This window comes from Microtus pennsylvanicus, chromosome 12 (genome assembly GCF_037038515.1).
Source record: "Microtus pennsylvanicus isolate mMicPen1 chromosome 12, mMicPen1.hap1, whole genome shotgun sequence".
Taxonomy (NCBI): Eukaryota; Metazoa; Chordata; class Mammalia; order Rodentia; family Cricetidae; genus Microtus; species Microtus pennsylvanicus.
Window position 1 is genome coordinate 80,543,425 of NC_134590.1, and position 22,974 is coordinate 80,566,398.

The window sequence follows — 22,974 nt, forward strand, 5'->3', positions numbered from 1 at the left end:
GGTCTCAGCAGACACACCTAGATCACACATGTGCACAGCGGAGATGGTCTCAGCAGACACACCTAGATCACACACGTGCACAGCGGAGATGGTCTCAGCAGACACACCTAGATCACACACGTGCACAGCGGAGATGGTCTCAGCAGACACACCTAGATCACACATGTGCACAGCGGAAATGGTCTCAGCAGACACACCTAGATCACACATGTGCACAGTGGAGATGGTCTCAGCAGACACACCTAGATCACACATGTGCACAGCGGAGATGGTCTCAGCAGACACACCTAGATCTCACACGTGCACAGCGGAGATGGTCTCAGCAGACACACCTAGATCACACACGTGCACAGTGGAGATGGTCTCAGCAGACACACCTAGATCACACGTGCACAGCGGAGATGGTCTCAGTAGACACACCTAGATCACACGTGCACAGCGGAGATGGTCTCAGCAGACACACCTAGATCACACATGTGCACAGCGGAGATGGTCTCAGAAGACACACCTAGATCACACATGTGCACAGTGGAGATGGTCTCAGCAGACACACCTAGATCACACACGTGCACAGCGGAGATGGTCTCAGCAGACACACCTAGATCACACATGTGCACAGCGGAGATGGTCTCAGCAGACACACCTAGATCTCACACGTGCACAGCGGAGATGGTCTCAGCAGGCACACCTAGATCACACATGCACAGCGGAGATGGTCTCAGCAGACACACCTAGATCACACATGTGCACAGCGGAAATGGTCTCAGCAGACACACCTAGATCACACATGTGCACAGCGGAGATGGTCTCAGCAGACACACCTAGATCACACATGTGCACAGCGTAGATGGTCTCAGCAGACACACCTAGATCACACATGTGCACAGTGGAGATGGTCTCAGCAGACACACCTAGATCACACGTGCACAGCGGAGATGGTCTCAGCAGACACACCTAGATCTCACACGTGCACAGCGGAGATGGTCTCAGCAGACACACCTAGATCACACACGTGCACAGCGGAGATGGTCTCAGCAGACACACCTAGATCTCACATGTGCACAGCGGAGATGGTCTCAGCAGACACACCTAGATCACACATGTGCACAGCGGAGATGGTCTCAGCAGACACACCTAGATCACACATGTGCACAGCGGAGATGGTCTCAGCAGACACACCTAGATCACACATGTGCACAGTGGAGATGGTCTCAGCAGACACACCTAGATCACACATGTGCACAGCGGAGATGGTCTCAGCAGGCACACCTAGATCACACGTGCACAGCGGAGATGGTCTCAGCAGACACACCTAGATCACACACGTGCACAGCGGAGATGGTCTCAGCAGACACACCTAGATCACACATGTGCACAGTGGAGATGGTCTCAGCAGACACACCTAGATCACACGTGCACAGCGGAGATGGTCTCAGCAGACACACCTAGATCACACATGTGCACAGCGGAGATGGTCTCAGCAGACACACCTAGATCACACGTGCACAGCGGAGATGGTCTCAGCAGACACACCTAGATCACACACGTGCACAGCGGAGATGGTCTCAGCAGACACACCTAGATCACACATGTGCACAGCGGAGATGGTCTCAGCAGACACACCTAGATCTCACACGTGCACAGCGGAGATGGTCTCAGCAGACACGCCTAGATCACACAAATACACTCAGACATGCACACAGACAGAAACAACAAAAAGGTGCTTTTCTTAGGCTGATGTCTGAAAGCAGAATTGCTGGTAGAGAGGGAAGAATACTTTTTAAGTTGTTTAATACATAAAACTGCATTGTTGTTGAAAACATTTTACTAATTTATAGTCCCCACTCTAAGTGTTTAAGTGTTATCTTCCTTTTGCCCTGCTTAGAAAGTAACAGTCTAAAATCTTTTAGATTTTACCCCTTTTGTTGGGGATTGAATCCAGGCTTTATGTTGGACATGTTAGGCAAATACTCTTCTACAGATCTGAAATCCCTACTCTACCATGTATAGTTTCCCCACTCTTTGTTTTGATTGTTTTAACTTAATTTTACATGTGTTTATTAGGCTTAATCACCATTAGGTTGAATGTACATATATAAGTTTTCAGTGTTTATGTAAAATACACAAAACCTGTAATTGCTTTTTCTTTTACTTAAACACTGGATGAAACACTTTTTCTAAATGGTCTAACCATCGTGGAAAATTGTTGGCAGTGTTTATTAATGATAACTATATATACATTACAAAACAGAATTCTGTTCTTAAGTATTCACCTAACAGAACACTGAGGTCAATTCATTCAAACACAGTACAATAGAATGTATATGGCAGCACCATTTGCCGATGTAGATAAAGGAACATTCTAAATTGTTTCTTCAGAAATAGAACTGATAAACAGAATTATGGCATATATACAATGAAATACTGTATTGTAATGCAACTGAATGAATTATTCATAGCTGCATAAATGAATGGTAAAGACATAATATACACTTCATGTATGATTCTGACACAGACAAAATGAATCACACTTTAGAAATCTATTAGTAGTAACTTTTCGTGTCTGGAGTGATCGCTTGGCAGTTAAGAGCATTGGCTGCAGGATCAGGGTTCAAGAACACCCTCTTGGTGGCCCACAACTGTATTTCACTTCAGTTTCAGTGGTTTTAGCACCCTCTTCTGGTCTCTGCAGGCACTACATGCATGTGACAGACATTTAGGAAAACATTGATATACATAAAATAAACATCAGCTTTTAAAGATAGTGACTTGGGAAGAGTATTAACTAGACACAGAATGGAATTCTAAGCTCTTTAAATGTTCAGTTTCTTTAAGTGAGTTCTAGTTCAACAGATAGCACTCTCTGTGTGAAAGTGTTGTACTTGCTGTAGAATTCGTATGAGTTTCCTTGGAGTGGGTATTTATTGTATTGAGGCCCTTAACACTATACTTACAAAAAAGACTATTGTAGTCAAGGAATTCTTTTGTTTTTGTTTATTAAAAATAAAAAATATTTATGTATAGGAATGCTTTGCTTGCCTGTATGTCTGTACATTATGCACATGTCTGGTGTCTGAGGAAGCCAGAAGAAGGTATTGGATCCCCTGGAACTGGTTATGAGCCTCCAAGTGGGTGCTAGGACTTGAACCTGGGTGAGGATCCAGTGCTTTTAACGACTGAGCCAACTCTACAGCACAGTTCTTTTGCTTTTAATTCACATGTATATGTGTGAGCATCTTCCATGCATGTGTGCGCACATGTGGAGGTCAGAGGACAACTTTGGCACCCTTAGGAGACATCCACCTTGTGTGCTGAGACCATCTCTTGTTAAACCTGGAGCCTGGCTGGCCAGTGAGCCCCAAGGCTCTGCCTGTTCCTGGCCCCCCAGCTTTTCAGTAGCAGGGTGTGCAGCCACAACCGGCTTTCTAACATGGATTCTGGGAATTAGACAAGCCCTTACTGACTGAGCTCCCCAACCCAGCGTGTTCTTTTTTAATGTACAGGTGAAACATGAAGTAGTTGGAATTCTAGAAACAATTGACCAAATTGCTCTTTTTTCTTAAATTGCAGCGTGTGATTAATAAAGTTTCACAAATAGAAGAAATAGACACAGATGTTGTTGTGAAGTAAGTATAAACACGTGTGTAGCTTTGTGTTTGTCATGGGGATGATGAGACATGCGAATTAGCGTTTTAAAAGGACTGAACTGATTGTTGGCTGAGGTTTGGGTCAGGGTGTAAGAAGTTATACATGATAATGAAGTACTTGTAAGAGAGAAATGAGCGGTTAACAAAATGCAGAGGAAAGATAGTGCTGTCCTTAACCAAAAGCTGCAGCCTTGGGTAGAGGAAACAGCACGTGAGGTGAATCTTGGGGTGGGAACGGGAGGGCTAGGTACAGCTCCTTGTCCTCAGGAGCTGCATTTAGAGCTCCTGTGTAGGCCTGTGACACAGGCAGGAGCCTCATCTATACTGTGTCTTTTCTTAGGTCTTTCTAGCCTTGCTGCACAGCACAGGCATTAGTCTGTCTGCAGATGTTCCTGCCCTGTCTTCTTTAGGTCCTTGCTCTCGCTTTGGACCTACTGTTAAGTAATAAAGGATACATGAAGAGAAGCACTGATACTTATATAGCTGCTCTGTTAGCTGAGATTGTGACACATTATTATTGGGCAGGTAGTATATGCAACATGAATACATTGAACAAAGGGATGAGTCTTAATTCACAGTGGGGAGGGGAGGAGCGATCAGCATACTACTCACAACGGTGATAAACTCCTGTATTTTGGGAATTTTCTATTTAGTATATTTCCATTTAGTATTACCTGTTTTGAATACGGGCAATATAACAAAAGCATAAAGCTGTAGATAAGAAGTGGACTGCTTTATCTTTGCTTTTTCTAGTCTTTATAAGACTTGTCATTGGCCAGTCCTTGCAGGTTGACTTTTCATGGCAGAGTTGAGTATAGAGGGGGAATAGAGGGTTGATACAAAAGTGGGAGATATTGAAAATCATGTATTATAGTGGGGGTAGCAAGTATTAAGTTTAAATCACTTAGCTCTATAGTCAAACTTATAGTAGGCTTTGAGGACTTTGGGTATTTAATTTTGGATTGCTTGTGTCCATACTTTTTTGCTTTTATTTTGAAATGCCTATCTTTTGAGGATAGTGATAAGTATTTTATGACTCAATTGCTCATTCATTTACGTATGTAAACCTTACCTGGTCAAAGATACAAATGCTGATATGGATGGTTTTTAAGGTTCTGGGTCAAACCAGAATAGAATAGAAATGTGGAGTGTTACAATTTGCATTTGCACACTATCCCTTGGCACATCTGTTTCAAAATTGGTTGGAGCACCTCTTGTCAAGGAGGAACTACTGGGAGACAAGTCATGGGCACTTTTAGAAAACTCAGGAAGCAGTGACTTGTTTTCTTGCTCTTGTGCAGGCTAGTTTTTTGCCGACTTGTTACAAGTTAGAATCATTTGGGGAAAGGGTCTCTCAGTTCCATAAGGTTGGCTTATTGGCAGTTCTGTAGTACATTTTCTTACATAGTGACTAATGTGAGAGGGCCCAGCTCACTGGGGATGCTGCCATCCCTGTGCCAGTTGGGATCCTGGTGCTTTAAGAAAGCAGACCTAGCAAACCACAGAGAACAAGCCTTTGAGCAGGACTCCTCCTTGGCTTCTGCATCATTTCCGGCCTCCAGGTCCCTGCCTGAGTTCCCCACCTAAGTTCTCTTAGCTATAGAGTGTGACCTGAGATTTGTAAGCTTAATAAATTCTTTTATTTTTTTATTTTATTTATTTATTTATTTATTTTTGGTTTTTCAAGACAGGGTTTCTCTATGGCTTTGGAACCTGTCCTGGAACTAGCTCTGTAGACCAGTCTGGTCTCGAACTCACAGAGATCCATCTGCCTCTGCCTCCTGAGTGCTGGGATTAAATACGTGTGCCACCACCACCTGGCTATTAAATTCTTTTCTTCTCTGAGTTTGTGGTAGTGGTGTTCTCTCACAGCAATAAAAACCGTAGTTGAGACACTCTGTAAGGAATTTTAGAATTTCTCAACTTAAATAGAGAGCTTTCTGGTGTCCAGTGCAGGGACCTTTTTTTTTTTTTTTGAATAAACTCATGGCTATAGCAGCATTTACTGGAATTACAGAGTAATAAGTTTGTTTAGTTCTATAAAATCTCATTAGGGGATTCTGTTTTGTATTAACCTGTTTCATATTGGAAGTTATTAATTGATAGCAACTATCAAAGTAATATTGGCTGACATCATTTCTTAAATGTACTCTATGTTGCTGATGGTATGTTCTATAAATGTCTTTAATGTTTATAATTGTATAAGATATATACTTTCTCTCCAGGTTAAAATGAAAACACAAAACAAAACTGTAGGCAGGGAAGGGCTCAGTCACTTGGCAGATCTCTGCAGCCAGCAGTTGCATTAAACAGCTGGGCTTCAAGCTCTTTCGATCCTGCCCAGAGTCCATGCCTTCAGGGTGCCCTACTTCTAACTGGTGCAAAAGTGCTTCTGTTATACTTCCTTCTGTCATTATTCCACAAGAGATCCTTACTTTTAGCTAATGTCAGTATGTAAGTTTATGATTTTTTTCTTCAGAGGTCACAACACATTCTCACATGGGATTGAGGTATGATAAGGACTAATTACCAGTGTACTTGATTGTACTAGTCCATCAGAATGGTGTTTAAACAGGCAGAGTTTGGTAATTGACCTCTTTAGCTCAGGAATCTATGATTTTAGTTAGGGCTCTAGATAAAAGACACTTTATTTTTATGTAATATTTAGTATCCTTCTCTTCATCTTATAGATGTTACCATATTGGTCCAGAGACATTTATTTCTGTTTAAATTTTTGTAGGCTTGCAGATCAAATGAGAATGTTGAATTTTCCCCAGTGGATTGATCTATTAAAGGATATTTTCTCTAAGTTTACAGTTTTCCTACAGAGAGTGAAGGTAAGCTTACATATCAGTTGCCTGGAATATCTCTGAAATTCAGTCATCTTTCCGGACAGAACTCGTAGAGCTGAAATGTGTTTGAATGCAGGTCAGCCTTTATGTACAGAATGATGTCATTACGCCTGGGTTTTAGTTTCTTGCATTTCCCTTAGTCTGTCTTTGATGTGTCCTCATGGTCACTGGAGTCACTAGGCCTCTGCTGATTTTGGAGAGTTGAACTTGGAGTCTGCTTCCTTAGAGTCATGTCTACCCCCAAAAAGAAATCAAATGCTTGAGAGAGGAACCAATATATAATGAGATCTGCAACCATGAATGTCAATGCCCCTTATTGTCTTAATAGTTTATGAAGACTCTAATTTATATAAACTTTTTCATTCACCTACCTTGCAGTGTCTATTGAGTATTTCCTCCATATCAAATACCATTGTTTAGGATAACAATATTGAGGTGGATCTGACAATGTAGTTGAAAGAGACCTAAGTAAATAAAGGATAATTTTAGATGATAATAAATGTTTTTAAACAAGCAAAACAAAACAAAAAACTTATAACAAAACAGCCACTGCTGCATAGTGAGATAAAGCTGTTGTAGAGAGTCAGGGAAAGTCTCTTTGAGGAAGCTGCCATTTGTGCCAGAACCCAAGTGATGGGAAGGGCAGTGTGCAAAGGTCATGGGGAGGAGCACTCTGTGTAGAGAACAAAATGTTGGTTGAGAACAGTCTTTCTGTTCAAACAGAAAGGAGATGGCTGTTAAAGTAGTCAACCAGCAAGGGAATGTTGATGTAAGAGATGGACAGGGCATGGGGTTATTGTTATTGTAACTTATTGTATACTTACCGATAAGTTTCTGGGAGAGGTTATATCTGGTACAGCATGTTCAAGAGGTAGTGAAATACATAGTGTGTTGTGGGGACATTTCTGTAAGAAATGAGTTAGACTGCACACTGCTTTCTGAGCTGCAGTGAACCACCCCTCCTGTGCAGTTGGTCTTCACAAACTACTGTTACTGTGCAACACAAGACTGACTAAAAACTGTAACATTTGTTATAGGACTTTGATTCATTAGTGGTCATAGATGTTCAGAATTGTGGCCACATAATTAACTCTTGTAAATCTTAGTTTTGTGATATTTAAATTTATCTTTCTAAAATGTGTCCTATTCTTTTTGTAGGCAACATTGAATATCATTCACAGTGTTGTTCTCTCGGTTCTTGACAAAAACCAAAGGACTAGAGAATTGGAGGAGATTGCCCAGCAGAGAAGCCCTGCAAAGGACAGTTCCTTGGACACAGAGGTGGCTTATTTGACCCACGAAGGCTTGTTCATAAGTGATGCTTTCGGTGAGGGTGAGCTAGCTCCTGCAACAGTTGACACTACCTCTCAGAGAAACACATCTCCAAATAGCGAGCCCTGCAGCAGTGATTCAGTGTCTGAACCAGAGTGTACTGATTCTTCATCCAGCAAGGAGCAGGCGTCAGCGTGTGCTACTCTGGGAGGCGTAGATATTATGTGAGTATCCTGGCTTTCATGAGAACGATGACTCTTTGAGCCATTTTATTAATGGCTTCAGTAAGATTGAGAATTTAGTTTTCGAATGTACTTTTGGTCTTGGAATTTGATAAACTATGTTAATTTATGAAACATATACTTTATATTGAAAATGTGAAGAAAGGTATGGAGGAGAACCTTGGAGATAATGGAGACATTGCAGGACTTTAGGACTGTTGAGGAACTTAAATTATTTAATAAGACGTCCTCATTTCAGTGCAATGGTAATTGATTCCCAGGAAGCTTAGGAGATTGATGTAAAGTACACAGCACTGTGTCTGGAACCACGTCCAGGACTGCACTGGTAATTTTTCTCTGCTCACTCTCTCTGTCCTGCTGCTTTCCTATTTTATACCAGTAAAGGTGCATTTAACATACACATTTGGTTTTCAAAGGCATGAGTCTCCTAGTAAATCACATTGTCTTTTAAACATCACTTGTAAAAATGTGTTTTGAAATTATTTCAGGTTTACAGAAAGTTTGCCATAATAGCATGAACACTCTAACATATCACTCGTCTAAAATGCCCAGTTCTCAACAGTGTACCATACGCTAAACTCTACTGTCTCCCTCTCTTTACTTCTTCACCCTCCTCTTTTCCTTTGTGTGAATAGTCAGACATGATGCCCCAGTAGCCCAGAAACTAGAGTGTGTAGTTGGTAAACCAGAACATTCTTTTAAATAATCCAGCTGTGGATTGTAACAGTAGAGGGAATAAATTATTCCAATCTAATCTGTAGACCACAGTCTTAATTTAAGTATTTCAGGTGTCCCTGTAATATATGGAATCAAAAAATACAAAACAAAACAAAACCTGTAAGTGCTTTAACTATTAAGAATAACAAGACTTAGTTAACACATAAATCAGCTGTGGTCCAGAGCTCACTGAGCTCACATTTTATTTGAGGTCAGTTTCTTACACTTTTCCTTCTGCCAAAACAGTAATTGAACTGCATTAGTAAATGGATATATATTTTTCTGTGTTCAGGCTAATATCCTTATATTTACTATTTATAATTACTGCTATTAAAGTCTGTATTAAAATTCTGTATCTTACTGGACATAATGATGCACCAGCACCTGGTGGGAGTGGGGCAGCAGAGGCAGGTGAATTTCTGTGAGTTCAAAGTCAGTCTGGTCCTCAAAGCAAGATACAGTGAGACTCTGTCTCAAAAAACAGCAACAAAAATTCTGTATCTTAAATAATAACATGATTTATTTATTTATTGAAACATTTCAAAGTTAGGAGATGTTTCCCTGCGAGCGAAGCTCTCCTGCCTCACTGTGGAGCTTTGTTTGCGTTCAGGTGCCTTCTGTTGCAACATTTATGATCTCGTCAGCACCCTGGCAGCAACAGGAGGAGCAGGCGGCTGGTTCTCCCTACTTCGTTTTGTTTCAGACTTTTACATTGGTGCACAGTGCACATGTGGGAAAGTAGGCAGATTATAAATTATAAATGTTGAGCTCAAATAGTTAGTCCAAAATGGAAGCATAGATCACCGGGTAGGTCAAGAAATGGAGCAGCATCTGCTGTCTGGAAAATGTACTTGCCCTTGCTCCTCCTCTAATCCATTTCCATCTTGAAACCATTAGTGATCTGTGTGTATGTATGTTGTGTGTGTGTGGTTGTTGCTTTAGTATATATATATATATACTAAAAACTTATATAAACTTTAGTATATATATATATACTATATATATATATTAGTATATATATATATATTAGAATCACATTTTTGTGTTTGTGTTTATCTGATTTCTTTTCCTTCAATATTATGTTTGGGATATTTACTTATAGTGGGAATCTATTTTTATTTGTGTATAAAATTGTATTTTATGACAGCATCACAAAGTAAAATTCATTCATTGAGGTTATTTCCATTTTTAGTGATAGTGACTGTCTCACCTTCGGTGGTTCCATGGATTGATACTGGGTCTTATGCATACCAAACAGAAACTCTTGCCACTGAGTTAAATACTTAGCTCTTAAACTCTTGTTGATATCTTTGATGTACATGCAACAAATATATATTGGAAAAACAATGTAGCCACATACATATATACACCCATATATGCATATATGCATACCAGCACACAGTTACTGAACACAATGGCCTCACATCATGGTAAGTGCACAGCCAAAAAATAAAACTAACACGTGAGTGAAGGAGAATTACTATTGCCTGTAGTCAGGAGAGCAGTTTCTCAAAATGGCTTTCTCCTAAATAAAGCAAAAAGGCTGAGGACTTTATTGGGAAAGCCTTTAGATACTCATGGGAAGACACTTCGGGCTGGCACATTTCTGAGCTAATTAAACACGATTTTAAAAATTCATACTTTTGATCATCCCATTGCATTATTTGAAAACTTGTTTTTATTTACTATTTTCTATGTTTTTGTGAGTTAGTAGCACATTGCCAAGAGGTCTAAATTCCTCAGTGACTCCATTACATGAAGTTTTAGCAGAAGATAAGACCTTATTTCAATAGTAAATTTTAACTTTTAAGTTTAAGTGAGTATTTTTGTTGGAGTTGGTATTAGTACCATACTGTCTATATAGAAATAATTGTTTTGAGTGTTGGAGAGATAATGTAGTCAGGTAAAAGGCACTTGAGTTTTATACCAGAACACAGGTAAAAAAGCTGGTTGTGGTAGTGTGTTCTTGAAATCCCAGAGCTGGGGAGGCAGAGACATGCAAGTCACTGGAGCTCCCTAGCCAGCCTGTCTAGCCTACTTGCTGAGCTTGTCTCATACACGAGGTCAGTGACTCCTGAGGAAGGACCAAAGCTTGCTCTCTGGCCCTATTTGCATCCACAGTATCTGTGTACTAGCCACCCCTCCCACCTCCACCGCCAAAAGTGATAGACCAGAGGAAGCTTAATGAAATAAAGACGACTTCTGGATTTTAGTCTTACTTTTGCAGCTGTGGGTAGGTAAACTACTGAGGTCCATCTGCCTCAGTGTAGCTGAGCAAGGCTGCTCTGAGAGCGCCTCAGTGCTATGACCCTGCATTGTTTAAGGCACTAGTAAATAGGGGTAGTGGTAGTATAGTTTTGAGGGGTACTAAATGATAATTTTCTTCAGTATCTAAACCCAGTTGGAGTAGTAAGTTGCTTCTAAGTAATATAAACAGAGCCTCTTAGTAGTATCTTTGGAAACTGTGTTATTGAGACAGAAGTGTTGTGAATGACACTGTACACTAACTTGGCTTATGATGACACCAAACTGAACTGTTGCCTTAAATTGTAGCCTTTATAATTTGCTTCTTTATTTAAAAAGAGGGAAATCTTGCTTTTTCCCTTCAAAATATAAATACAGCTGTTTAACACAGCTTCCTCAAGGGCAGCAGTCTATTTATCCTTACAGTGCTGAGCACTTCAGTTCAGTAAATATTCAGCCAATAAGTAAATTATAATCTTAGGAAGGAAGAATGCTGTGGGGCCCTGTAAAGATTTGTCACTCAAACTAGTTTAATAAAATGCTGATTGGCCAATAGTCAGGCAGGAAGTAGAGGCAGGTCGACCAGAACAGGAGAATTCTGGAAAGAGGAAAGGCTCAGCCTGCAGTCACTAGCCAGACACAGAGGAAGCAAGATGAAAATTCCTCACTGAATAAGGTACCAAGTCACATGGCTAAACAGAGATAAGAATAGGGGTTAATTTAAGTTTGAAGAGTTAGTTAATAAGCCTGACTAGTAGGCCAGCCAGTTTTTAATATAAGCCTCTGTGTGTTTCTTTGGACTGAACAGCTGTGGGACTGGACAGGGTAGCAACTTCCCTCTACAAAAGAACTCGCTTATTGTAGAATACCATCCCTTCCCCCCAGTCCTCCCCTGCACCCTCCTGCCACAGCTGCCCCCTCACATCTAAGCCAAAACAATGGCTTTTCTGCTCTAGTATCTGCATACTTTCCAGTCGGAGTGTGAGCTAAGCATTAGAGCTACCATAGCAAAGAAAGCTATTCTTAGGGAATGCTAGCTTGGGCGCCATTAGAACTTACTAAAAATTTGCTATAGTCCAGAATTTTTTTCCCCGTAAATGTGAGTTCTTTGTCGTCTTCTTTAATACACCACTTGTGGAGAATACGGTTTGCCATGTTGCCTGATTAAATCTCATTTTATCATTTTCAGAGTCAGTGAAGACATGAGATTAACTGACTTGGAGCTAGGAAAATTAGCAAGTAACATCCAGGAATTATTGTGTAGTGCTTCAGATATATGCCACGATCGAGCTGTCAAGTTTCTTATGTCGAGAGCAAAGGTATTTTTTCATAGTTTTGGAGATTTTCTGTTTACACAAAGTATGACTTTAAAGATCCAAGATAGTCTTTGCCTGTGGTCTGTCACAGTTACTAGCTTTAGCTCTTGAAAAGTTGATGGTATTATTGCTGTGGTCTTTTAGGGAACTACTGAAATGTCAAATAATTAAATAAAATAAATGGAAAACCACTAAACCATTCTTTTCAAAATAATGTTTTTTTAAATTTTATTTAAAAATATAACACCTTAATTTGAGTCTAATATGCTATTTTACATATATACAAAACAAAAAATAAGGTGTCAATAGAATTGAATTCCAAAATTGTAAAATGCATATAGGAAGCCAGGTGGTAGTGGTGCACGCCTTTAATCTAACACTCAGGCTGAGGCAGGCGGATCTCTGAGTTCAAGGCCAGGATAGGCTCCAAAGCTACAGAGAAACCCTGTCAAAAACAAAAAACAAACCAAAAAACCATGTAGGATAACATGAACTCATTTGAATTACTGTGTTATAAAGTGACAACCAACTTTAGACATCTTCAGCTTTTTATGTTCTAGTTTTCTAAAGTATTAGAAAATTTCTGTTAAAGTTAAATAATTGTATTTAATCATAAATCTAACTATTACGATATAAGTAGCATATTAGTAAAATAAAAATGACATCAAAGTTGTTAAGCTGTCAGTTTTATAGCTCTACACATTTTGTGTTATACTAACTCTTGTCATGATGTGATATTTTTAAAACTTAGGATGGTTTCCTTGAAAAGTTAAATTCCACGGAGTTCATAGCACTCTCGAGATTAATGGAGACATTCATTATGGACACTGAGCAGATCTGTGGGAGGAAGAGCACGTCATTGTTGGGGGCCCTTCAGAGCCAAGCCAATAAGTTTGTGAACAGGTTTCATGAAGAGAGGCGGACCAAGCTCAGGTAGCTGTGTCCATTCTGCTCTTCCTGCCCTTTACAGAACAGTTACATTTAAAAAGGGAAATGTGGCTGGTTGACAGGCAGAATTCCTCAGAGTGTAGAAGTGCGATCACATTTCTTGGCTTTCTTAGGGAGTTAAAATATTTATTTCTATCCAGCCTTAATACAAGGGGAGGTACTTAGTCTTACTGCAACTTGATATGCCATGCTTTATTGATACCCATGTGAGCTCTGCCCCGTTCTAAACAGAAACGGAGGAGTGGGTTGAGCATAGCAAGTAGACAGATGATGGGTGGAGGGAGTGGGAGGAGAGGAGGGAGGGGAAACTGGTCAGGATATAAAATAAATAAAATTTATTTTTATTGAAGTCTTTCTGTTGATTCTCCATTGATTTTGATTTCCCACTCAAATCAAGTTTGACTGAATTGTTTTCTTTGCTATTTTTGGCTAGGCTAAGAGACAGAAGATACTTTGGAAAGGTATTAGTTCTGTTAGTTAGTGGGTCCAGTTTATCATGACGTTCAGAATTGAGTACTGCCAACTTGCTGGATATCTTCTTACTTTCTTTTGACTAAAGAGAATGTCATTAAAGCTCACCTGCCTTTCTTTTTACTTTTGAACAGCCTCCTCCTAGACAATGAGCGCTGGAAGCAAGCTGATGTACCTGCAGAATTTCAGGATCTTGTTGATTCTATAGCAGATGGAAAGATTGCCTTACCCGAAAAAAAACCTGCGGGTATGTGTAGTCTTTCACACACTGCTCCTTATATTGATGACTAGGGCATACTGTCTGTCCCTAAACAGCTCATAGTCTCTCACTTCCACTTCACGTAAACAAAATGATTTTTCAAATAAAGTTATACATATAGATGCATTAGCAATTTTTTTGGGGGGGGTCTGGAAAGTGAAGGGTTTTGACTTCTTTGGAGGATCTTTTTCTTTTTTAAATTAATTAATTTATTATATATATACACTTGCCGAAAGAGGGCGCCAGATCTCATTACAGATGGTTGTGAGCCACCATGTGATTGCTAGGAATTGAACTCAGGGCCTCTGGAAGAGTAGCCAGTGCTCTTAACCTCTGAGCCATCTCTTAAGCCCTCTTTGGAAGTTCTTGTGGTAGGAGTTTTTATATACTTTGTTTCTGTCTCTGTTCCCCAGGCCGGCCTTGCTGACCATCAGTGTGTGCTGTTAGAACTTGGTTAGGGCTTGCTAGTCCTTATGACTAGGGATCCTGGGTTCTTATGCCTATATCCACTGTGCACTCACTGGCTTACTAGGTACTGACCACGGCCCCAGAGAAGGGAAGGTTAACTGATATCTAATACTGAGTGCCTGTCTGGTGCTAGGCATTGTTGTTTTAAGCAGTTTACCGGTACTATGTAATTGATGTTCTGTAAACGAGGCTGTTTACAAATGCAGAAGCTGGAGCACAGCAAGGTTATACATGTGGTTTAGAGTTAGAGAACTAGATGGGAGAGTAGGGACTCGGATCCAGGCAAACTGACAGTAGGACCTGTCTCTTATCTGCTCTGCTTGCGTGTGTGTGCAGAAGAGAGAGTTAATTAAGAAAGTACTTGCCACCACAAAACAAACAGACTTATGTTCAAGTTGAATTGATACTAGAACTTACTTTATTTGCATGAAAGAAAAGAGGAATTAAGTCTTAAGGTTTCAGAAACTTGAAACTTAGGAAAAGCATTAATTATATGCCTTTTTTAAGCTAATTATTTGGCTGCTCCAAGACAGTGATCTAATTTATTTTTCTTTTTACCTAAAAATGTCAAATTTTGTTTCAAGTGATAAAACATGACATGCTGAAAATTAATGTCTTGGTTGCGCTCTTTAAGGGCTAATGTTAATAATGAAAAGTAGCCATTGTAAAATGCTAGCTCTGCCTCTAACCTAATTCTAACTTCAAAGGATGACTTATTATCTACTGTGTACCAGGTCCCATGGAGAGGCAGTTTATAATCACTTCTCCTGTCATTCTAACGAGCCTAAGAGGCAGATAGTTTTGCTACAAAGAACTTAAGTCATTGGCCCAAAGTCATACAGCCAGTACTTGCAATAGTGGGACTCAAACTTAAGTCTGACTCTAAAGTAATGTACTCCCAAGATAGGAGTCTTTGTTTCAGAGATGAGATAGTTCTGGTTCTAAACAGGAACTACCATTTTCATTTTTTTCTAGTAATTTGTTTCATTTTGTCCCTTACCTTTCTTGTTTGCTTTGTTTTCTAGCTACGGAAGAAAGGAAGCCAGCTGAAGTCCTTGTTGTTGAAGGACACCAGTATGCTGTTGTTGGGTGAGTAGCACATTTCTCTTTGAAACCTGCCTTCTTGTTCTCCCTTGGAGTGAACTGCAAATTTTGAATAACAATGTTAAAAACTATAAAATATTTAAGGGAAATTTTATGATTTTTTTTTTATTTTCCATTGTTCTGTAGTATGCTTTACCCATCAAGGACTACACTGTTGTCACAGAAAGGCCCCGATTTTCTCATGTAACAGGAAATGTATGAGGCAGCCCAAGGCCCGTGTAGTAACTGCGTGGTACCATTCTTACCACTCACACGCTTGCTGCCTCTTTTTACTCTATAGCTTCTTTGTGTGTAACATAGCATAGTAGTTTTAGTGAAACACAAACAGTTCTATCAGAAAATGGTTGCTGTTCTGTGTATCATTTAGCACACCTCACCATTGTCATTGTAGACATTGGTCTTTTGCTCTTTTGTCAATAAATATATCTCTAATTGAAGTTAACTGGAAACATACTTATCATTTGTGCTGCATGCCTCTTATGAAATTTTAAACTCACCGTCGTCTTTAAAACAGTGAACAATTTGTGTTGTCTTTGCTTCTTGTCAGTGTTTCCTGAAGTAGCTGTTCCCTCTATAAAGAGAGTAGTATCTTGTCACAACAATGTATATAGTAGAATTCTCTCTCTGCAGAGGTGAGGGAGTTACCGACTTCCAGTTTTCAGTTCTCTTAGTACCATGGCAGCCGTACAAAGGATGCTTAAGCTGGAAGCTTCTTCCCAGTCACTTTCAGGTTGCTGAAGTATGTTTCACAGCGACACTCCTTCCTGCCCTCTGGAATCTTTGCTTGTCTCTGGGAGGCAAAGCTGTTTTCAACCCCTCCAGCTGAAGTGTCATTTCTGTCTACTGATTTGTTATCCAGTTACATTGCATGTGCTTGATGAAAATGGTCCCCCTTGTTGAGTTTCTTGGCTCTTTAGGAAAAGAAACTGTTGCCAAAAAGACTGAACTTCCTGGCTAAAGGGGACGATGGCATCTTCTAGGAAGATTATAAAGATCTGCAGTGGACTCATACCACACAGAGCAGACTCTAGGGCAGGCGTGAGACATACGTGGGCTCCCAGATGAGTTTAAAAGTCTAAATGCTTCTATTGAATTTTAGTTCTTAATAACTTTCAGGCTTATTTTTTTTAAAAAAAGGACTTATTTATTTATTATGCATGCAGTGTTCTATCTGCAGGCCAGAAGAGGGCACCAAATTTCATTCCAGATGGTTGTGAGCCACCATGTGGTTGCTGGGAATTGAACTCAGGACCTCTGGAAGATCAGTCAGTTCTCTTAACCTCTGAGTCATCTCTCCAGCCTAAACTTGCAGACTTTTATAAAGCATTATTTAACATGGCTTTCTCAATTCTGAATGAATTTAGATGTCTTACAGTAAGTCATTCTTCCTCACTGTGACCTGTCCTGCTATTAAACTGATAGTTTCTCATCTTTTTGTGACCACTCAGTAAACTTCCTAGGACATTATGTTCTCCTTAGAGCATTATAGATTCTTTTATATCACTGAGAAAATCCGAACTGTCCTCCCTTCGTTAATTCAAGAGCTATAATTGAGGACTGTTTACATGAGTGAGCAGAACCACTGACCAGTCTTTTTTTCAGTGTTTCTGATTTTCCCAGAAAAGGAATACTTGTGTATGGTAGAAACTTGCTTAAAATTGCTATCCAGAGGGACTGGCAAGATGGCTCAGTTATGAGCCCTTGTTATTCTTGCAGAGAACCCAAGTCTGGTTCCTGGCAACCAATGGTGTCTAGCAACTATCTTTAGCTCCAGTTAAACTCCAGGGGATCCAAAACCCTCCTCTGGTCTCAGTGAGTACTGCATGCATATGGTACACAGACATACGTGAAAGCAAAAATACTCATATATGTGTTATAAAAATAAATAAATCTTTAAAAAATGCCATACAGCATTTTCTACAGCACAAAGTTTGACGAGACATTCATTACCAGTGTCTTGTAGCTGACTCTGAAGTTATACAGCTGCCAAGTTTGGTATATTGCCATAGATGTTTTGAACTGGTTATTTGACTTTTTGATGAGTGTCTGTGGTTTATCTTTTTCTTCTAGAACTGTCTTGCTGTTAATTAGAATCATCCTTGAATATTGCCAGTGTGTGGATAACATTCCATCTGTTACCACTGACATGCTCACTCGTCTGACAGATTTGTTGAAGGTGTGTACAGCTTTTCCTATTTATTTGAAAAATAGTTGGAAGAGTTCATTTATTAGAGTGTAACTAATCTTTAACTTCTAAAACACCAAGTTATTTTTAGGGTAGGGTTTTGTGATACTGGCCATCTTTATATATCAATAAGGACAACGTGCTCTGTCTTCTCCATATTCATTGTGTGCGTGTGTGAGGTGGGCATGTGCTCATGTGTGCACTCACATGGCCTCACGTCCATAGTGCTGTTAATGATAAGAAAACTGAACACTACTCAACTCATTGAGATCAGAACCTAAACTGCTTTCTGGTACCTGGCAGGAGCTCACTGAAGCTTCGGCTCACTCAAGTCAGAGATTTTTTTTTTAACATTCTTCTGGAACCATTAATGTAATGAAATTTGATGATTTTAGCTATTTCATACTAATAAGTATTCTTATGTGCTAGTATAACAAAGGCTTTATTCTTTACTCTCACTTTATTTAAAATGGATGCTTTTTCTCACAGGTAATCTTCTGATTACCCTGTCCAGTTTCTTTACACCTCTTCCCATCTGGATTCGTTCCCTTTTTGCTTTCATTAGAAAAAAAAAACAGATTTCTAATAGATAACAACATATAACAAAATCAAGTATAAGATAAAACAAAATCAACACATTAAAGTTGGACAAGGCAAACCAACAGAGGAAAAAGAGCCCAAAAGAATCACAGAGACCTACCTTTGCACATGCTCAGAAGGCCCATAGAAACACTAAAGTAAAAGCTGTGATATGTACACAGAGGTCCTGGTGCAGACATGGGCAGGCCCTGTGCTTGCTATTTCAGTCTCTATGAGTTTGAATGTGCTTTTGCTCAGTTGATTCAGGGGGCCTTGTTCTCCTTGTGTCCTCCATCCCCTCTGGCTCTTACACTCTTTCCACTTCCTCTTCCAAGGATTCCCTGAGTCTGAGAGGATAGATTTGATGGAGACATCCTATTCAGAGCTGTGTGTTCCAGGGTTTCCCTTCATAATGTCTGGCTGTGAGTCTCTGTATTTGTTTCCATCCCATGCGAGAGGAACCTTCCCTGACAATGGCTGAATAAGGCACTGATTTATGATTGTAACAATGTGTTGTTTAGGAGTCATTCTAGCACACTTTGATTTTGTTTTATTAAGACCAGTAGTATTTGTTTTTGCCCTAGGTTTCTGGGCTATCTATTCTCTGTTTTTTGGCACCCAAGCAGTGTCAGGTATAGGTTCTATCTCATGGAGTGGCCTTAAGACCAATCAGACATTGGTTGGTTACTCCCACAAGCTTTGTGCCACCATTTCCCTAGCAGATTTTGCAAGCAAGACAGCATTGTAGATCAAAGGAATTGTGGTTGGATTGGCGTTTACTTTTTCTCTTTTAGTAGCCTGCAGAATATCTTCCTGTACCAAAGACACTAGAATGCAGGGGTGAAGGTTCTATGTATGCTCCAACGTGAGCTCTCCATGTTCAGTGAGTTGTGCAGGTGTTGTCTTCAGCAGTGGCGTCTTACTGTCAGTTTGTGGAGAGCAACCTATTGCTTTGATATCATCCTGGGTTGTTTGTGGATTTCCATGGCACCCCTTTGACATCTACCTTTCCAATTTGTATTCCCTTAATCACCTTCAGTAGTCTTCCTTACTGTATTAGCTAAGACTTCAAGTACTGTATTGAATATGTATGAAGAGAGTTGGAAGTTTCATCTTGTTTCTGATTTTAGTGGGATTGGTTTGAGTTTCTCTCCATTTAAGTTGATGATGACTGTGGGCTTGCTGTAGAAAGTACCTTTATTATGTAGAGGTTTTCCCCTTGTGTCCCTGTTCTCTCCAGGACTTTTATCCAGAAGGGGTGTTGGATTTTGTCAAAGACTTTTTCTGCATCTAATGAGAAGATCATGTGGTTTTATGTCTTTGAGTTTGTTTGTATGATGGATTATATTTATTTTTTTTTCTTTTTTTTTCTATGTAATTAAGTTTATTTATTTATTAAAGATTTTTGTCTCTTCCCCGCCACCGCCTCCCATTTCCCTCCCTCTCCCCAATTAAGTCCCCCACCCCCCAGCTCGAAAAGCAATCAGGGTTCCCTGTCCTGTGGGAAGTCCAAGGAACCCCCACCTCCATCCAGGTCTAGTAAGGTGAGCATCCAAACTGCCTAGGCTCCCACAAAGCCAGTGCGTGCAGTAGGATCAGAAACCCATTGCCATTGTTCTTGAGTTCTCAGTAGTCCTCATTGTCCGCTATGTTCAGAGAGTCCAGTTTTATCCCAGGCTTTTCCAGACTCAGGCCAGCTGGTCTTGGTGAGTTCCCAGTAGAACATCCCCATTGTCTCAGTGTGTGGGTGCACCCCTCGCGGTCCTGAGTTCCTTGCTTGTGCTCTTTCTCCTTCTGCTCCTGATTTGGACCTTGAGATTTCAGTCCTGTGCTCCAATGTGGGTCTCTGTCTCTGTCTCCTTTCATTGCTTGCTGAAGGTTAATATTCAGGAGGATGCCTATATGTTTTTCTTTGGGTTCTCCTTATTTAGCTTCTCTAGGATCACTAATTATATGCTCAATGTCCTTGGTTTATGGCTAGAAACCAAATATGAGTGAGTACATCCCATGTTCCTCTTTTTGGGTCTGGCTTACCTCACTCAGGATAGTGTTTTCTATTTCCATCCATTTGCATGCAAAATTCAAGAAGTCCTTCTTTATTATTGCTGAGTAGTACTCTAATATGTATAAATTCCATACTTTCTTCATCCATTCTTCCATTGAAGGGCATCTAGGTTGTTTCCAGGTTCTGGCTATCACAAACAATGCTGCTATGAACATCATAGAGCATATACTTTTGTTGTATGATAAGGCCTCTCTTGGGTATATTCCCAAGAGTGGTATTGCTGGGTCCAGGGGTAAGTTGATCCCGAATTTCCTGAGAAACCGCCATACTGCTTTCCAAAGTGGTTGCACAAGTTTGCATTCCCACCAGCAATGGATAAGTGTACCCCTTTCTCCACAACCTCTCCAAAAAAGGCTATCATTGGTGTTTTTTATTTTAGCCATTCTGACAGGTGTAAGATGGTATCTTAAAGTTGTCTTGATTTGCATTTCCCTGATCGGTAAGGAAGTTGAGCATGATCTTAAGTGTCTTTTGGCCATTTGAAGTTCTTCTGTTGAGAATTCTCTGTTCAGCTCAATGCCCCATTTTATAATTGGGTTGATTAGCCTTTTACGGTCTAGTTTCTTGAGTTCTTTATATATTTTGGAGATCAGACCTTTGTCAGTTGCGGGGTTGGTGAAGATCTTCTCCCAGTTAGTGGGTTGCCTTTGTGTCTTAGCGACAGTGTCCTTTGCTTTACAGAAGCTTCTCAGTCTCAGGAGGTCCCATTTATTCAATGAGGTCCTTAATGTCTGTGCTGCTGGGGTTATACGTAGGAAGTGGTCTCCTGTGCCCATGTGTTGTAGAGTACTTCCCACTTTCTCTTCTATCAGGTTCAGTGTGTTCGGGCTGATATTGAGGTCTTTAATCCATTTGGACTTGAGTTTTGTGCATGGTGATAGATATGGATCTATTTTCATTCTTCTACAGGTTGACATCCAGCTTTGCCAGCACAATTTGTTGAAGATGCTCTCTTTTTTCCATTGTATACTTTTAGCTCCTTTATTGAAAATCAGGTGTTCATAGGTTTGTGGGTTAATGTCAGGGTCTTCTATTCGATTCCATTGGTCTACTTCTCTGTTTTTATGCCAATACCAAGCTGTTTTCAATACTGTAGCTCTGTAGTAGAGTTTGAAGTCAGGGATGGTAATGCCTCCAGACGCTCCTTTGTTGTATAAGATTGTTTTGGCTATCCTGGGTTTTTTGTTTTTCCATATAAAGTTGATTATTGTCTTCTCCAGATCTGTGAAGAATTTTGATGGGATTTTGATGGGGATTGCATTGAACCTATAGATTGCTTTTGGTAGAATTGCCATTTTTACTATGTTGATCCTCCCAATCCAGGAGCAAGGAAGATCTTTCCATTTTCTGGTGTCCTCTTCAATTTCTTTCTTCAAAGACTTAAAGTTCTTGTCAAATAGATCTTTCACATCCTTGGTCAGAGTTATCCCAAGATATTTTATGCTATTTGTGGCTATCGTGAAAGGTGATGCTTCTCTAATTTCCCTCTCTGTTTCCTTATCCTTAGTGTATAGGAAGGCCACTGATTTTTTGGAGTTAATCTTGTATCCTGCCACATTAATAAAGGTGTTTATCAGCTGTAGGAGTTCTTTGGTAGAGTTTTTGGGGTCGCTTATGTATACTATCATATCATCTGCAAATAAAGAGAGCTTAACTTCTTCTTTTCCGATACGCATCCCCTTGATCCCTTTATGTTGTCTTATTGCTATTGCTAGAACTTCAAGCACTATATTGAAGAGGTATGGAGAGAGTGGACAGCCTTGTCGTGTTCCTGATTTTAGTGGGATGGCTTTGAATTTTTCTCCATTTAATTTAATGTTAGCTGACAGCTTGCTGTAAATAGCTTTTATTATATTTAGGTATGACCCTTGTATCCCTCATCTCTCCTAGACTTTTATCATAAAGGGGTGTTGAATTTTGTCAAATGCTTTTTCAGCATCTAATGAAATGATCATATGGTTTTTTTCTTTCAGTTTATTTATATGGTGGATTACATTGATAGATTTGCGTATGTTGAACCAGCCTTGCATCTCTGGGATGAAGCCTACTTGATCATAATGGATAATTTTTCTAATGTGTTCTTGGATTCGGTTTGCCAGTATTTTATTGAGAATTTTTGCGTCGATATTCATGAGTGAGATAGGCCTGTAATTTTCTTTCTTGGTTGGGTCTTTGTGTGGTTTTGGTATCAGGGTAACTGTAGCTTCATAAAAGGAATTTGGCAATGACTCTTCTGTTTCTATATTATGAAATACATTAAGGAGTATAGGTATTAGCTCTTCTTGGAAGTTCTGGTAGAATTCTGCATTGAAACCATCTGGTCCTGGGCTTTTTTTGGCAGGTAGATTTTTGATAACAGTTTCTAGCTCTTCCTGACTAACAGGTCTATTTAGATTGTTCACCTGGTCTTGGTTTAGCTTTGGTATGTGGTACTTATCTAAAAAAATGTCCATTTCATTTGCATTTCTTAGTTTTGTGGCATACAGGCTTTTGTAGTAAGATCTAATGAGTCTCTGAATTTCCTCTGTGTCTGTGGTTATGTCCCCCTTTTCATTTCTGATCTTATTTATTTGCGTGTTCTCTCTCTGTCATTTAATTAGTTTGG

At 39.9% G+C, this 22,974-nt stretch overlaps 1 protein-coding gene across 3 annotated transcripts in view; it reads left to right on the forward strand.

Annotated features, from left to right (window-relative positions):
• Positions 1 to 22,974, forward strand: part of Vps54 (VPS54 subunit of GARP complex) — an 84,037-nt gene that overhangs the window by 43,772 nt on the left and 17,291 nt on the right. For all 3 annotated transcript variants that reach the window (XM_075944442.1, XM_075944443.1, XM_075944441.1), the window contains 8 exons: positions 3,571 to 3,626; positions 6,388 to 6,484; positions 7,658 to 7,995; positions 12,164 to 12,293; positions 13,042 to 13,223; positions 13,844 to 13,956; positions 15,462 to 15,525; positions 17,611 to 17,716. In XM_075944442.1, coding sequence (XP_075800557.1) covers positions 3,571 to 3,626; positions 6,388 to 6,484; positions 7,658 to 7,995; positions 12,164 to 12,293; positions 13,042 to 13,223; positions 13,844 to 13,956; positions 15,462 to 15,525; positions 17,611 to 17,716 — 1,086 coding nt within the window. The remainder of the gene's footprint in view (positions 1 to 3,570; positions 3,627 to 6,387; positions 6,485 to 7,657; positions 7,996 to 12,163; positions 12,294 to 13,041; positions 13,224 to 13,843; positions 13,957 to 15,461; positions 15,526 to 17,610; positions 17,717 to 22,974) is intronic.